The sequence below is a fragment of the Podarcis melisellensis genome (assembly GCF_964234715.1).
Source record: "Podarcis melisellensis genome assembly, chromosome: 4".
Lineage (NCBI taxonomy): Eukaryota > Metazoa > Chordata > Lepidosauria > Squamata > Lacertidae > Podarcis > Podarcis melisellensis.
In genome coordinates, this window is record NC_138531.1 from 3,421,767 (window position 1) to 3,439,180 (window position 17,414).

Sequence of the window (17,414 nt, forward strand, 5' to 3'; positions counted from 1 at the left end):
AATATGCTGCTTTTGGTGTATCTTCATTTTTGACACACTATTAGATTAAAATAAAGCACCTGGGATCCTGCTGTGTACATCTCAGCAATTTCGGTTCCAGTCCTGCCTCCCACATGTGCGTTTGCTGTGGAGTTGCTTTGGGTTCCAGACCTGGGGTTTGTCATTCAGTGTTGCCTTTAACGTTGTTGTTTTTTTTATCATTATGCTGTGGGCTGCTGCTTTGATTCCTGTGTTGAAAGCAGATGAGGACAGTTTGGAACAAAAGGTGGGCTTGTAACTTCAGTGATTTTAAGAGAGCACAGAAATGCAAGCCCCACCCCCTGAAATTTTTACATTACAAAAGAAATGTCCACATTACATATGCACATATTTATGGCTACTATTAAAGGGTACTTTCACTAAAAACTACAAATGTAATCTTTTTTTTAAAAAAAAAAAAAGCTTCCAACATAAAGGTGTTCTTAAAAATAATTCAAATGCTTCTGCTTATCAGATTTAAAAGCATGATTTGATATGAGATGTTTCACATTGAAATTATTTTTAACCTTCTGCTTGGAGGGAAAAAGACATTATTCAGAAGAACAAAAGAGAGACTTTTCTCTTTGGATTTCTCCCTTAAGAAAATCACATTATATTTAAAGGATTTCTGTCCACGTGTAATAAAAGGTAGGTGCATGAAATGCATAGGCAGGTCTCTCTCTTTTTCAGATCCATCTTTTTCTGGCCTCAAATGGCAGATTTACAAGGAGAAGAGTCCCTGTTCACTCACATTTTTCCAGTTCCTTCAGTACGAACAATTGTTCATTTAAGGATATTTTGTTTTTTTGCATATGGTTACACAGCATTATGGATTTTATAGTCTTAACACTGCTTGGGCTGTTTGCTGCTTCTGTGCAGGTGGAGCTTGCTCCTGAGAATAAAATACACATTGTTTGGAAAAGTTAATGTTTTGGGAGACAGGAAATAATCAGGTGAGAATGCACAATACTTTTTTTCATGCTATCTTATCTGGTATTTAAATTCACTGATGGTGTTGACGAGTTTTGAAAATAGCCTCTGATTTGGAGGTCAAAAGCCCTGAAACTGCAGTGCATAAAATTAAATTCCATTTTGTAAAATTTTGGCAGCATTGTCATCATTCTTATTTTCAGTTGTGCTAACCAGCCCTATTGACACAGTCCTCCCCCCAGCAGAAGTATAGGATAGTCAAACAGGCTTTTAAATATGACACAGGATACACTTGAATTACAGATATAAACTAGCTTTAAAATAAGTCCCTCTAATCAGGAGAAACTGGGATTTGTAGTTATGCAAACTACAACTAGTGGCTACAAAGACTACAAAGGCTAGTGGCTTAGCAGAAAACTTTCAGCAACTCACCAAACTATAATTCCTGAGATATTTTGAGGGAAGCCTTTCCATTTAAAATTGTGCTTGCAATGTAGATAGTATGATGTGAGCAAGTTAATTTATAAAACTTGTACCAAGTCATCCCATCCCATGTGGATTCCCTTGTGTCCCAAAGCATTTTTATGTGGCAGCCCAGCAAGGTTGCCATTATTACATAGGAGACAGCATCAAATTATACATGCAAGGCCCCTTGTGGAACTGACACATTCTACATCCTTTGCAACTTGTGTGCCAGAAGCCAGGTGTTGGGGTGGTATGGCGTGTTGGAAGAAAGCCCTAAGACAGGAATGGGGTCCCTTTCCCAGCCCAAGGGCCACATTCCCTTCTGAACAAACTTTCAGGGGCCACGTGACAGTGGTGTGTGGGTCCACAGGCAAATCAACCAATGTGAATTTTACCTTTGTTACCGTGAGCTCGTTTCTGCACTCTCCCTCCCCCCCCCCCGTCCTCCAGACAGACTGTCAAGAAGCGCCATCAGAGTTCCAATACTCATTATTCCACTAAGGCAGAAACACTGAAAGAGGCTGCCCTGCAGGATCCATGAGGCCACAAGGACCACATTTGGTCCCTGGACCTGATGTTCCCATCCCTGCCTGGAGAGTACGCTTCCAGCAAATGAATTTTGCCACAGAGCTTCTCCTAAAGCAAAATGCCAGATGAATGGGGGGGGGGGAGGGAGATGGTTCAGCACATCCGATTACTGATTATTATAATTTAGTGCCATATTTTGAACTGATGTTCCTTCTTGTTTACCCTTTATGCTAATACATAATAGGCAATTAATTAGTCTATTCTGTTGTTTCCCTTTATGTGAACTTGTCCTCTCCCCTTATTGTAACCTCATTTCCATTTGCTCTTAAGAATCTTTACTCATCCTTATAAATGATCCATTTAAAATTCAGAGGAAAGCAAATATGTCATACTTTAGTTTTGTCTGTTTGAATGAAATAATTCTAGATAGCTAGGATTTCAGAACAAAGTATCTAACTTTCTGCGTGACACCTCATACATTTTTGTTATTCTTTGCTGAATGGCAAATGTGCTTGACCAAAATCATATCTTTGAAAAATTAGGACTATTTATCAAAGAGGTCATTGTAAGATTTTTATTTGATGTTAGAAAGATCTTTCCTTCCAAAGACAGTCAATGGATTGCATTGAACTTAGAATCCTACAAAGTTGCTCCAGTTTACAAAGTCAATGGATTCCCTCCATTGGCTTCAGCTTACAATATCACGTAACTGAGGCTGTCAGCCTCACAGTGAAAGGGAGGGAGGAGGTAAAGGAGTAGCTGAATTGAAAGGAATGTAATTGAATGATAGAGGTGGGGTTTAATTTATGTAATACAGTCGTACCTTGGTTTTCAAACAGAATGCGTTTCCAGAAGTCCATTCGACTTTGAAATGTTTGGAAACCAAGGTGCGGCTTCCGATTGGCTGCAGGAGCATCCAGCTGTGGAAGCCGCTCTGGACATCTGGCTTCCGAGTTTGAGGCGCTCGAGTTCAAAGTTGTTCATGAACTAAGCTGTTAGAAAACCAAGGTATGACTGTATAGAGAAAAGTTCTTATGAAGGCGCTTTAACATCTTGTCCAATGACATAGTTAAGCCTTTGACATTTTCCCCCAGAGCCAACAGGTCTGAGAACCATGGCTGCATGTGGGATGAACTATGGCAGCAGTTGCCAATTTGGTGCCCTACTGATGCTATTCAACCACAACTCCCATCAGTTCTAGGCAGGGATTATGGGAGTTGTGGTCCAATTGCATCTGGAGGGCATCCCATTCATTACCCCTGAGCTGGGTTGTTCACCCAGCTTCTCTTTAAGGACACAAAGCTGGTCAAATTCTGTGTAAACCAAAATTTTCTACAGCTTATACCTTTTGTCTTAAATTCAGTGTTCTGGCGTCTTCATGTCACATGCTCAGTTCTGCTGCTCCAATACCTTCTCTTATTGGAGAAATTACTATTTTCTTAAGCTTCCAAATGATACAGTAGCATTGCACGAAACCCAAGAGTGCAAATGTATGAAGGATTTGAAGTCCAGCAGGAATGAATGCAGTACAGATTGTGAGACCAGGCAGCGACAGCCCCAGCCCCCAGGGATCATAAGGAAGGAATAAAGACTCTGACAACGTTATATGGAATTAAAATTAGGCCACAACTTTATTAAACTTCTGAATGTATGAAGACCTTGGCTTAGGCCTTGGGTGTGTGTCCCTCCCAGCCCCCCAGCCTGGGGGAACTGGGGCTCACCAGGGTAAATGGGATATGGGGGTGTTCTGCAAGACGTAAGTGTAGCAGGCGGCCAAGCCTATATCCCCGCATGCAGGGTGGTTCACTGATGACCTTTCAGTGACACCTATATATATAACCCCTTTAAGAGGGGGGCCCTGGAATCGCCGCCGCGGGGGGTTAGGCACAATGCCCCCCCCATATAGGGAAGGAAAGACTAAAGCATTCTACTCAAGGCCATAACCACAAAAGTTGTGACAAATTGCTATGGGGAAGACAAAACCTGCTAATGCAAGAAAATTTATTCCCAGTCCTTCAACAGCAGCGCCCGCTAAAGAAGAAGGAAAAGTTATCTGCAAACAAGAAACATTAAACAAAGGGAGGGTGAATCTTCAGAGCCAACTGCCTGGCTGTTGTCGGCTCCACCTCCTATTTATAAATGGGGCTGGCCCCACCTCCAGCAAGAAATTTGATTACTGAGGCTGGGCATGAACCTCCAAAACTTAACACTGAGAGGCAAGTCAGCCCCTGTTTGCCAGTAAGCTCCCTGGGAACTGTAGCACCACACGCGATCCCACAAAGGGCACCCACAATGTAAAGTGTGAGTGCTCATTGCCTTGACTGCTGTTCTAGAATGTTACTCTTCTTCATCATTGTTTGAAGTGGTGTGTGTAACCAACTAAGCAAGTAGCTTGCATTTTATTCTTCTCTTGAAAGCACTGGAGGTATATATTTAGTAGTCATCTCAGTAAGAGCATTTTGCAAACTTATTTTCAGGTGTTTCCATATGTTGTGTGCATGGATTCTAAGAGCAAGGGAGAAATATACAAAAATTAAATAAAATCTGCAGGGTAACTGCATGAATATTTTGAGAAGTCTGTACACAGCCTGTTTTACACTGGAATTCTGCACAATTATGTTCCTAAGGAGGAAGAGACAACAGATGTTGACGAAAGATTGAACATTCTTAAAAGAGGCTGTTTAAATAAATAATTTTTTTTAATGAGCTACAGTTGCTCTCAGCAAGAGATATTTTGGCAAGCCAGTTAGACAGCAATCTATTTCTCAGATACATTGCCCATTTCAGTAAGATTAATGTCAAATAAAGTATTTTTTCACACATCTTCTCAGTAGAACAATTATACAGCTCCAATAATCCCCAAGTCAGTCTTTCAGAAAATAGCTGAATATTTCCTCCAGCAATTCATAAAGCAGATTAAATTAATATGATATCAGGTCAGAAATGCTACAAGTGGATGTATTTTTCACTGTTACAAATTAATTGTTTTACTCAGCACAAAAAGGGAGAAACAATCAGTAAAGGAGTACAGTTGTCAAGGTCTTTGTTGAATAAACGTCATTACAGTAGACTTACATGCTATATCCAGCAAAACACCTCAGGCTCTGCAAGGGGCGGAGAAGCCATCGTTTATTCGAAAGCCTTGAACTGTTTTAGGATTAAGGTTTGGATTGCATACCCTCTTAGCCAAGGATCCTTGTTATATGTATTCTGCCATATGCAAGGCAACGTGCTCGTGGATGATCCATTCATAAATCTGCATGCAGTACGTTTGATAGTCCTCCCTCCTCGTTTAGGAAGCAAACTGGGCTTACATGGGGAGTCATAACATCAAGTCAAAACATCGGACATAATTTGAAAAGGATCATTGGCTGGCGAGTTTGTGAATTTGCTGTGAAACTAATAACAACATCCAAAACACCTTACATTGCAACCCACATTTAGTGAGCTAGAAAAAAAGTTGCCAATACTGGTACAGCAGAATATACACAGCATTCAGGGCTGGCAGTAAAGCATTCACATGACCACATTACAATCGTTTGAACCGTTCTGGGTATGTGAGCTGGCCCAAAGGCCAAAGAGACATGAGAAGATAACGTGGAAGTATTATGGGCGACACAGGTCAAACAAGAGAGAGATGATGACACATTGGTCAAGAAGCGCCAATGTGAACATTCGGGGTGTGTGTATTGTGTGCATATTGACAAATTAGAGCATGTTCAGGAATAAAATATAAATACATTTAAAAGGCAGGTGGTACGACCCTTTTGAGACTGAGATTGGTAGATTTCAGAAGGCAAGTGGAGAATTGCAGAACAAAAACAAAAAAGAATGCTTCTATGAAAAAGCGGTATTCCTGATGTTTTAATTTTCAAGATGCAAGGCTTTTGTTTTGTTCTAAACATGAGAGAGAATTTAAAAATCTGATCCCTAGTCTGCATTTTATGTCAGGGTTGGAGAACTTGTAACCCATGGGCCAATCTTGGCCCACCAAGGAGTTTGGTTTAATTCACAAGCCCATTTTACCCAAACCACACCATTTGCCCATCACCTGACATCAGCTGGTGCCATCAGCTGATGGACAGCGGGCAGGGTCTAAATCTGCATTAGCTATGACCAGTAAGTAACAAGATCACAGAGCCTTGGCAGCAGGGTTGGGTATCTGCTCATCAGCCAATGAGGGGGCATTGAAACACTTTTTTACGCTTCTCCTTTAACTGAATGGAGAGGTGGTGGCAACCCTAGCTGGGGGGGAACTCCCCCCCTAATTTAATCACTGAAGTGAGCACATGAGTGGCAGCAGCAGGGGTGTGGGGGACTCACAAGGAGAAGTGGAGCTGCTTCAAAGAGCAGTTTTGCCCCTTGTAAAAGTGTTCCTTGGTTTGCACAAGCACTCTTGGAAGCACCCCCTTAAAATGTTCTCCTTTTAACATTGGAGTGACTAGGTAGGCAGTGGCAGGGAGGACTCTTCCCCTCCCCATGCACCCCACTGCACCCCAACTGCCTGCTTGTTTGCAGGGAAGATGCTTCCAAAAGCACTTTTACAAGGCTAGTCCACGTCTCTCTTATTTGAGCCTCTTGAGGCTCCAACTTGAACATGGCTCTTTTAAAGCTTTGGTCAGTTGCCCCATACTTCTGTTTTAAACCTCTGGGATCTGGAGTTCAAAGGGGCAGGGAGGCGGCTTGCAAAGTCAAGTGATGGGTTGTGACAGATGAGTGGGTCTTCACAGCTGATCTTGATAAGGATTCTGCCCGTGGAGCTAAAAGGTTTACCTGCCCCTGTTTTATGTGGGACAATCCATGGTTCTCTCCTCCCTCATTTTATCCTTTCAGCAATATTGTGGGAGCTTCATGGTGAGTGAAACTGTAAAGGAAATCTGGGTCTCCCCCAAATTATAAGGCCTTTCTGCACTTATCATTTATAGTAGAATAATTGCTGGGGGTGGGGTGTTTTTTGTATGTTGCCGCATGACATCGACATCACTGTCAGTTTGTGCTTTCTTTCAGTGATGAGTGACATCTCTGTCCAGAGTACCTCCATCATATTCTATGAAACTTTTTGTGTTGTTTAGCATGATAGACTCACTAATATCTACCTAGGGATTCATGATGGACTGCTGCTGCTGCTTCTGTAGCTTTCTACAATATATACCAAACTAAATGGCTGTTTCAAGCATAAGCAGAGACCATTTGGGGAGCGGGGTTTGGAATGCAAATGAACCCTTTCTCCTGCAAATGATTTTTTCCTCCTTGTTAACTAAAAATATTTTATTTTTCAAGCATTCCCGACTTTGCTTTCCTTTGCTTTCCTCACCCTCCACACCATCACAAGTAGACTTCAGTCTGTTGATCTGCTTCTGTCAGGTGAGCAAACCCTTCGTCTGCTAGCTGTCTTACTCTCGGGGTCAGAATTTTACATGTGAAATTGTAAAACTTCAGGGGGTGGGGTGGGGGTGTCTTTTTTAAATATTGCAACTGAGAATTTGATAAAAGTGAATTTTTACTGCAAAGAATTTCAAGATCTTGTTGAATTAGGATTCTGAACATTAATTAGAAGCACATTTTGCATTGCAAATGAGCTCAGTTTTGGCTAAAGTGGATCTGAAATTCCAGCTGTTTTGACCTCTCCTCATTTCATGCACAAAACACATAATGTAGGTAACTGACTGACTTCTGTTGCATGTCCAGGGAGCAACATGCTTTGTAAGCCTCTTCACATCCCTTGTGGTAGCTCCTTTGTGCTTGACCAGCAGTGACCAAATCTGGTCCTTGCTTCAATTCTGCCTGCTCTTACTGTGCAGGATTGGTAATATTGTGCACTGCTTTTGGCCTGGGCATTGCTACACCTATTGAAGTGCAGCTTTCCTGAGACCAAAGCAGCACATTTCTGATACTAGTTGTACTAAATGTGTGTAACAGAGAAGGTAGGAGTATCAAACTTTCAGCATCAGGGTGGGAATCCCTACTGGGGGGCGGGGAGAGCAACAAATGTGATGGTTACCTTTGTACAGTAGGATAGTTTCTACACACAGTCTCACACCCCTCCACCCTCCATCCAGGCAAGCCTTAGCAGAGTTCAAGGACACCTTCCATCCATTCAGAATTACTCAAGGAAGGTGCAAGGTGGGACTGGCAAGGGATGTGTGTGGCCAGGAAGGGGATATGGTCTGGGGAGAGTCCCAAGGACCAGAGAGAGGGCCTGAAAGGTTCTGTTGGCCCACTGGGTCTTTGATTCCCTATACCTACTGTGGTGCCTTCAGTTTGTGCAGCCTTCACAATTTAATTGCATCCAGGGCAGGGGTTAGGATTCTACCCCATCCCACCTCCTTTCTTAGTTAGCTAGCACAGGCTCCCCCCCCCCATTTAATGCCTTTCTTTACTACCTCACCTTTACCACTGTGTTTGTGCCCCAGGGAACTGATAGACATTTGAAGACTCTCAGTTGTGTCATTAGCAGATATTAGTTGTGTCATAAAGCAGATATCCAGTCAGCCAACAAACTGCTCTACAATTAGGTGTGCCTCCCATCAGTTTACCATAGCTGAAATCCCACTGAGATTTCTGCACCCCAAGTAGTTGCTTGGTTTGCTTTTCTGTTTGGGGCAGCCCCGCTCAGTGCTTGCCCCTTTCTGAGTTAAGGAGACACTCAAAGGGGCAGCACAGAATTGAAACACAGAATCCAGAATACTGACTTACAAATGCAAAAAGAATGGTTGCACAAGGTGTTCACACATTCCCATGGGATGGTTGCCACTAATTACCAGTCTCTGAATCACCTGTTTCACAACCTCACCAAGTTGATGGATCTGTCTGTGGAATCAGAACAAATCTTTCCAATGATTCATTTTTTGCCACAGATAAGATGTAAAACCATGACAGTGGATTGATGGGGATTTAGGTTTTCTGCTCCTTTTTTAAGCGAAGATGTAGAACAGGTTCTTCTGTTTTATAGCCTGAAGCCGAACTGTCAACATAAATGATGTGCGGACTTTAATATCTGAGAGCCACACTGAAAGAATTCCTTTTTAGCTTCTTCTTTTTAAAGAACAGATTAAATGCCGCACAACACAGCTCATTACTGCCTAGCGTAAATTTATTGAAAAGGCAGTTTTTGCAAAAGTAGCTGGCATATTTTGTCTCGTTATTACCTGCTTTTGCTGAGCAGTGGATGACAGCTGGAGACAAGAAACATTCCCCCCCACCCTCTTAAATTATTGTCAGTCTGTGAAGATTTCTGTTTGACCAAAAGCATCATTAAAACATCATTAGCATATTGGTGAGTGTTAGGACTGGCCCAAAATGGGAATTAAGAAATTTGTTACTGTTTCAGCCATTTCAGAATATGCTATGTGAATGCACCTTTTCCTTGGATTGAGAGAAATTGACATGCATCTGTCATCCCAATGTTACATGATGGCAGTTTCGGATGCTGTTGCATTAAGAGTAATAAACCTTAGGTTTTTGTTTTTGTTTTCTGTTGAGAACCTTGAGGGTAACCTGTCGTGGCCATTTGCTGCCAGTGGGCAGGGCTGGAGTCCAAGTGAGCTCAGCCAGAGCCGCCAAAGGGACAGGACAGAGTTTTCTCTCTCCATCTTTCTGCCGCTCCTTTGTCTCACTCACCTTCCAGCTCCCCTTCATAGTCACCCACATGAAATTAGACCTCATGAAATTAAGCCTAGGGCTCACTGCTGTCCAGCTGTGCTGTAGCATTTTCTATACATAATTACAGTCATCCTTACAACTCTTTAGGGCAGGGCACTGTTATTTCCACATCTCAGACACGGATGGAGCTGAGGTTGAGACCTGGGAAGGTAGCCCATCTACGAGATGGAAATCTCAGACATCTGCTACCCTGTGAGATATCTTCGGGAGCCAAAAAGGCTAAAGAGTAAACCCTACACAAATCCAGAGTGGAGTCCCTAAGACAGTTGCATGGTGCCTTGTACACCTCCTTCTGGCAACTCCTGCAGCCAAGCTGGTGCCACACACATTGTTCTCCATGCCCACTGCCTAGGCTTGCATCCCAGAAAGGTCAATTCAGTGCTGCTAACAGAATGCCTGGAGGCACACTTCATTGTCTCTTGAGACAGACAGAAGGCTGAGTTTATGGCAGGAGGAATGCTAGAGCTAGGGGCTTGGCTGCTATGCCTCACCTTCGCTGAGTGGTAGGGATGATGTGAGTTGAAAGCATTGCCTATCTCTCTGAATTTGCATTGAAAGGATGGATGCCTTTCCCTCTTCTTGGAGATTGCAATCATAGTCTTGTCTCTTAAAGCAGAAGATGCCTGAGGAGAAGCAGGAGGACTCTGACAGTTTTGCTTACAATGTGTGCAACTTAATGAGGAAGCAAACACTTCCAACACATGAAGACACCTCCTCATGGAATAACCACAACCACCCAAGCATAGCTCTTTGATTGGGGCAATGACTTCCATTGCAAAGGGGCGCAGCTTGCAACTGGGTATGAGTCCAGGAAACACTCGGTTGTGGTTGTTTTTTAAGAAAAGAAACAATGCTGCCCTTCTTTTCAAGTTTTCAGCACTCTCTCCTGTTGAAGGAATGTGGCTGGCTGGCAGGGCTGCAGCCACCCCCCCCAAACATTTGAATAATGTTTTCTCCCCAAATATCCTCTCCACAGCACCAAATATCTCCAAAATAAACTTTCTCTCCCCAGCCCCATAAATCTAACATATATGTCAACAGTAATTTTCAGGTTTGCATTTCAAAGAAGCTCCCACTAAGACGGTTTCAGGTATCTCTCAGGCCTACTTCTCAAAAGCAGCAGATGATGGCCAAGCTGACTCCAGACTGTATCGCCTCCAACTGCAAGCTGATGTCCTTTCATGAGAAAACATTCCTATACATGAAAACCTAAGTTTTCCTAAGCACAAGTCATAAATGGCTGTCTCTGTGTTCACAGATCAGTGATGACTCCATGCACACTCTCCTTCATGGGGACGCGAATCCCCCTTTGCCAAGGCTCAAGAGGAGCAGCAGCATTCCTGCTGTTCATTGTCCCCACATCAGCTGCTCTGTGAGGCACCTCCCAGGTAGGGAGCTGAGTCTGTGAAATCCCACTGCCCAAAGCCACCCATGAAAATTGCAGTGGAGGCAGCCCCACTAGTTCTCCTCACTCAAAACCACCTGCACTTTAAAGTGACACAGTTTGGGGATCAAATGAATTCACAGCCATTCCCCCCTTCCTCTGACTGAAGTAATGTCAGCTTGATTCATAACTGACTCGAGCCATTTGTAAGGGTCAACACTCCATGAAATGATAACCAGATGGAGGGAGGTTGTGTCTCTTATGATAGCTAAATGGAGCTTCCATGTTCAGAAATAGTATATCTCTGGGTACCAGGTGCTGAGGACCAATAACAGGGAACAGTTATCTGACTGGCCATTGTTGGAAACTGAATGATGATCCGGATGAAGTGAAGATCTGACCTCCAGGTACCAGGATGGTGAGAGGGCAGGGCATGGGGGGAGGCTGGGATCTCCTGGATCTTAGCCTGATCTAGTGTAAGTATTAAACAAGGTTTCTCCCCTCAGATTGTCCTCATGATCATCATCACGTGTGGGAGGAGAGCAGTGTCACTTCGTTGGACTTTCACTGTCCACTGTGGCCACATGCCGGAAGGCCTGTTTTACCCACACGGGTTCCCCAAATGCAGGTGCTGATGATAATCGGATGAACTAAGGCTCTGTTATCAAAATTAGCTCGGTTAGGCCTGGGGTACAGTTATTTAATAGAATGAGGTCTCTACTTTCTTCACTTGGTAGGATCCAAATTATTGTAATGTAATCATTGTGTGTGGTGGGGGATTTTATAGAATTAGCTTTGTTATCCCTTTTTTACTTTTTTGGATTTCTCTGCCATTTTTTTTAAAAAATACTTTTCTATTTTAATGAGCAGTATCTTGTAATATGATCGTGGAGAAAATCAAATTAGGAAAGCTGAGTGGTGGAGAATCAAAAGAAGACAGAGACTAGGAAGGCAGCCAGAACATTTTGACATGAACCTGGCATTTCAATGGCACCTATTTACAGTATATTGCCAGCTCAGCTTCACAGCTTCCTGACAGTGGAAACTGTGCCCTTTTGTTCCGGCTCCTTTCTAACACTGAGCCTAGTACTTATGTGGCAGAGCTTTCTCTGGAAAGCAGCACTTCAGGTGCAGCAGGTGGAGCACCACACGATGGAAGAATCCTCCATTTCTCTCCCCCTGCAAATCCCTGCATGTAGAAAACCAACATGTCTCCTGCCTTACATCTTACGTGCAGGACATTTTTATTTCTATTTTGCAGTAAGGCTTTTTCAACCATGAAAACCCCACCTGCAATCTGAAATGGCAGAGCCCAAACCTTAATTGCCCATCTCAGTGAGAGCCAAGTTTAGAGTCCCAAATCCATTTCAGTATAGTCTGCTTTTACTGAGTAAAATTGCAACAGTTCAAAGTCTCTTAGCATCCAACTTCACCTTGAAATTTTGCTGTAGGTAATGTAGGCAGTGCTTCACTTCAGGGGATACTGGCATCTTTGGGGGGGGTAAAAAGTGTGCACTTACTGTAACAACTTTATGGTGAATACTGGCATCTATTTTTCCAGGGGGGGGGGAAAGCACTGAATGACAAGTTAAGGATTCAAAGCACCATTCAAAGCAGCTTTATTGAATGGATCAAAATTTTATTTGCTTCTCTTGACATTCCTCAGATGTTTAGCCATTAAGGAACCTCTAAAATTGCTTCCAAAATTCACTCTAATTTAAACTTTTATTATTTTTAAAAAACCAGAATTCTTAATTTTAGTTAGGTAAAACTACTTTAGGAGAGATAATTATATATAAAGCCCCCCCCCCCATTTTCTCTTTCCAGAAAACGAGTAAATGTCTTACCTCCATGTCTTGCAGTATATACAAACCATGTTAGCTGGTCAAGGAGCCCACTCAGCTTCTCTCTTCTCTGTGCATGTTTGTTGTAGACCTCATTCATTCATTCATTCATTCATTCATTCATTCATTCATACATGCATGCACACCTCTTGATTTCTCTGCACTTGACTCACCGTACACTTAGTGAATGGTGGCTGTGTGTGTGAATTGGCCTCTACTGAGAAATATTTGAGGTGCTATAAAAATGTTGTCTGCACAGCTAGGTTTGAAATAACCCATTCACACAAACATGCCAAAGGGGCCTGGTCACCTGCACATGATGGCTTGCCTGTATGGATGGTCCAGAGACATAACTCCACAGCTGGAGCTTTCAGGACCACACAGGGCTTTTCAGTAGAGTCTCTTCACCAGTTCAGCACCTGCTTACCAACTACAGAGCAATTAGGAGCGAGAAACCAGCTGGTCTGCTTGCATGCAACGCACAGGCCTCCTTCCACCCTGTGCCACCTGATTCTTCTTTATTATCATATTGTAATAAGTGTTTTCTTCTTTAGAATTGTTGAGGCAATATTGTGAAAGCAACCTTTTCAGTGATATGCTTTCTTATTTGGCGCTTTTAAGAAAAAGGCTCCTTTGTGCTATGTAGGATTTTCTTTTCCAATTGACTTGAGGTCACTTGAAACGCCCCCACTCTTGTGGCTAGACGGAACCTGTGTATTAATGTGTTCTGCTGAACCTGCAGGTATTATAGGAGAATGAGCAAAGCAAGCGACAAAAACTCTTTCAGAAAAGCAGTTTGGGCCTTTTTACAGGCACTAAATGATTTAAAGTGATACAGGGTAGTGAGCTGTGTACTCTCTTTGTGCCTTTCTTTGCCTGCTTGTATACTTCTGCGTATTGCCATTGATTGGAGGTTCTGGAATTACAAATGAGCTTTGAATGAAGTCTCTGTTAACTTAGCAAAAATGTTAAGTTATTGTCTCTTTTAAAAATAGAATACAGTGGTACCTCGGGTTACATATGCTTCAGGTTACATATGCTTTAGGTTACAGACCCCGCTAACCCAGAAATAGTACCTTGGGTTAAGAACTTTGCTTCAGGATGAGAACAGAAATCGTGCAGTGGCAGCGCAGCAGCAGCAGGAGGCCCCATTAGCTAAAGTGGTGCTTCACGTTAAGAACAGACCTCCAGAACGAATTAAATTCCTAACCCAAGGTACCACTGTAACCACTTGGTTCAAAGTCCAGGCATTGGTCCCAATACCAAGCTCTTAGCAGGAGGATTCCGCTAGCGATAAAGCTGAGCATTGAGGCTACTTATAATGTCCATTGGCAAATACCCTTGGAATAATATGGCCATATTCTCCCCTTCCTCTGCTCTCTGGTCTCCATCACTCTGGGAATTGCTTCTTCTTCTGCATCAAGTGTAGATGATATAGAGAGGCAGAGAAGGAGACAGGGCTGCTTCACAGTGAACTGTGGGATTCAGGAAACGTTTCAGTGAGCTCTGGAGTGGAGTCAGGGCCAGAGGGAAAGATGGCGGGGCAGGGGAATGAAAAATGGGTTGAGGTGAAACAGACAAAGTGATGGAAGAAGCTCCCTGCAAGCCGTCAGTTCTGATATGTGAAATGAAGGAAGGAGGAAATAAGAGAGGGCAAAAGCTGAAATAGAAAGAGTGCAAGAATCAGAGAGAGAAATAGTGGGGTGCGAGGAGAGAATGGTACAAGCTTGCAAAATGCTTCTGACAATGTTCCACAGCTCTGCTGCAGGACCAGGTGAAGCAATCAAAACACAGCAATGGAGCAGCAGATCCACTGCCATATCTGAAGGTTTTTGGGTTTGTTTTTAAGAAATCCTTTAACCAATTGGATCTTGCTTTTGCTATCTCCCTGTTTTATTTTTGTATCAACCTGTTTTCTATTGAAAATGGAGCAAGCATAGCCTTGGACCAAATCACCATCCCCAAATCATAATCAACACCATGAGCATCATGACTGCTACATCTTCCAATCCTGTTTTCTTCAACCCAGTGTGGAGCCTCCAGAAGTTGTGCACTGCAACTCCCATCATCCCTGGCCCTGGTATCAAGGCTGATGGGACTTGTACTCCCAACCTTCTGGAGGACCCTGCTTTGGCTACTCCTGCCTCAAACTATTAGTCTCTGCCTTAAAGTTTTTGGTAGATCTGGGAGGCAGATTAATCAAACCGTGAATCTGAGGGTGACATAGAGGACATTTCAGTCCCAAAGCCTGATCCATTTCTGGGATATTTAAGAGAGCTGTTTTTTTAATATCAAAAGAAAACGTTTTGAGTACCCATATGTCATAAAGTCAGACAGGATTATCTCCCCAAGCCAATTCCAAACCCTATGATCAGACTAGATAGGCCAACGTCTCCATCAGGGATTAAAGATGTCATAAAATCCAACTTGTTTTTTTTTAAAACGACACTTTTTTGAGTAAGAAGGATGTCAGTATGAGCAATTGCAGCGATCTCATATTGGTAACAAAATTTTACTCATAATATTCTCATAGCATTCCCTTCATAGGGAATACAGCTCTAAGAGCAATCTCTCCCAAATGGAACTTTTTAATGAGACATAAGGCTGACAGAAAAACCTGATTAAAAGAACTGTCTTAGCCAAGATTGCTTTCTGCCATTAATGAAGTTGCTTTAGATCATGACAATGATCTTGTTCACTTAGATTCCTGTCCATCTTGCTTAATTTAACTTAATTGGCAACCTTAGATCCCTCCATGGTGCTGTTTCCATGAATATGATGAATGAGCTCAAGAATGGAGAGTGTCAGGAAGCAAGCTGATTTTAACCCTTCCCATCGAACTCATGTCTTCTGGGACACTCTGATCCTATTGGCAGGCACCAATACCTGAATAATAAATGGGAGGGGATTAGGTATATCTGCATTTTCTGTGTCTTCAGAGGTTGCTAACAAGAATGCCAGTTCTGTTTGCCTAACTCTGGGAGAAGAACAAAGGAAGTGTGCTAAGAGGAAGAAGAGGAACAACAAGATTTAGTGTGGCAAATAGAAGGGTGTTGCTATAGTAATTGCATAGGTGCAAAACAGAGAGTGTAGCAGGAGAACAATCCCTGCTACTCACAGCTGAGCCTAATAGATGGGCTTGCTGCCTTGGCCTTCAGTTCAGGATTATGGCTTTGCTAGAAGAGAAGTGTCTCCATGAGACATAATCATCTAGACAAGTTCTGGGTATTGCTGGACTTCCACTTAGCTATCTGTGACATTGATAGAAAGACACATTGAATTAGTAGCTTCTCTTCTTTAAGCCAAAAACTACAAATACTTATACAATTCACTTTTGTTTTACAAAGCACTTTATCGTCTTCTTTTTTCTTTTGGAGAAGTGGGGGTTGAACTCCTACAAGTGGTGCATGTTGCTAAAAGATATTTTTACCGGGTTGTTTCATGCTGAGAATCAGTGCAAGGTCGTAACTGTTATGTGTTGCGGCACAGGCCACAGCTAAAGAGAAAGGTTTATGGTTATCATTTCACTGTGGTCTTCTTAAGAAGAACAGGAGCATTGTGTTGTATAAAGTTGAACCTGGCCATTCGCAAATAATAATAATAATAATAATAATAATAATAATAATTAAATAATAATTTCGCCTCTTCCTCCTGACTTCTTGTGACCCATTGTATTCCTGATTGAGTTGCTTCTTCCGCTGTAGGGGCTTGGCATATGCAGGTCCTGCTTCGTAGCAAAGTATTAGAGCATTTTTGTTCTATGATCCTAAACCTTGTTACTTATGGACCAAGAAGTTCCAGCATTTCAAGTTTCAGGGCCAGAGAAATTTCAAAGTGGTCTGTGTGTGATTAACAGCACTGTGAAATGTCTTCTCCTGAATATACTCAAGGCTGAATTCTCCTCCCACCCCACCCCCCAAAAAGCAATGCAGTTCAGGAGCATTTGTTACAATTATGTTTTTTATACTTCATAATAAGCAGTTAGTAACTCTGGTCCAAAAGCCATCCTTTTGGCTTTCCTAGTATAAACTGTTTTGTGCCTTTGGCACACATATATGCGAGGCAATGGAATTGTCCTAGGATTTGCCCAGTTTACAGAGCCAGGGAGTTGCCCTCTTTGTCTTTCCTAAATGACACCCCTGTGGGCCAGTCCTTAATCCTGCTATCAGTTTTCCAGTGGGATTGATATCCGTCTTCACTAGTTTAGTTTTGGATTAAAAATGTGTAAGTCTTCTTATACTGTGCTCCAGGAACCCAATCATTGAAATGAAAAACTATAAGCACAAGACAGATACAGTTGTGGGGTTGGGGCTGTGCATATAGAAGCTTCTCTGCAGCCCAAATAAGCAAATGCAATGCAGACTAGTATAAAACAGCATTTTAACACACACTGAGCAGGCTACTCTCAGAATAGATGTCACATCTTTTTGAAATCTTCCCCTAACTAGAGCTAGTAACCTGGATATGTATGGGTGCATTAAAGTGCATACGTTTCAATCTACCTCAAATGACACATCTAACCACCACTTATTTCAGTGAGATTCAGAAGAACATCATGAACCATGCTCCCAGACGCACATATC

The 17,414-nt window shown here is 42.6% G+C and overlaps 1 protein-coding gene across 12 annotated transcripts in view; it reads left to right on the forward strand.

Annotated features, from left to right (window-relative positions):
* PCDH17 (protocadherin 17) overlaps positions 1 to 17,414 on the forward strand; it is a 128,003-nt gene that overhangs the window by 86,343 nt on the left and 24,246 nt on the right. For 4 of the 12 annotated variants that reach the window (XM_081907289.1, XM_081907292.1, XM_081907288.1 and 1 more), the window contains exon 4: positions 7,222 to 7,305. The exons of 6 other annotated variants lie outside the window; for them this stretch is intronic. In XM_081907289.1, coding sequence (XP_081763415.1) covers positions 7,222 to 7,305 — 84 coding nt within the window. Of the gene's footprint in view, positions 1 to 7,221; positions 7,306 to 10,861; positions 10,885 to 17,414 lie in introns of those variants that run through there. 2 more of the 12 variants (XM_081907290.1, XM_081907298.1) reach the window with 2 other exon arrangements.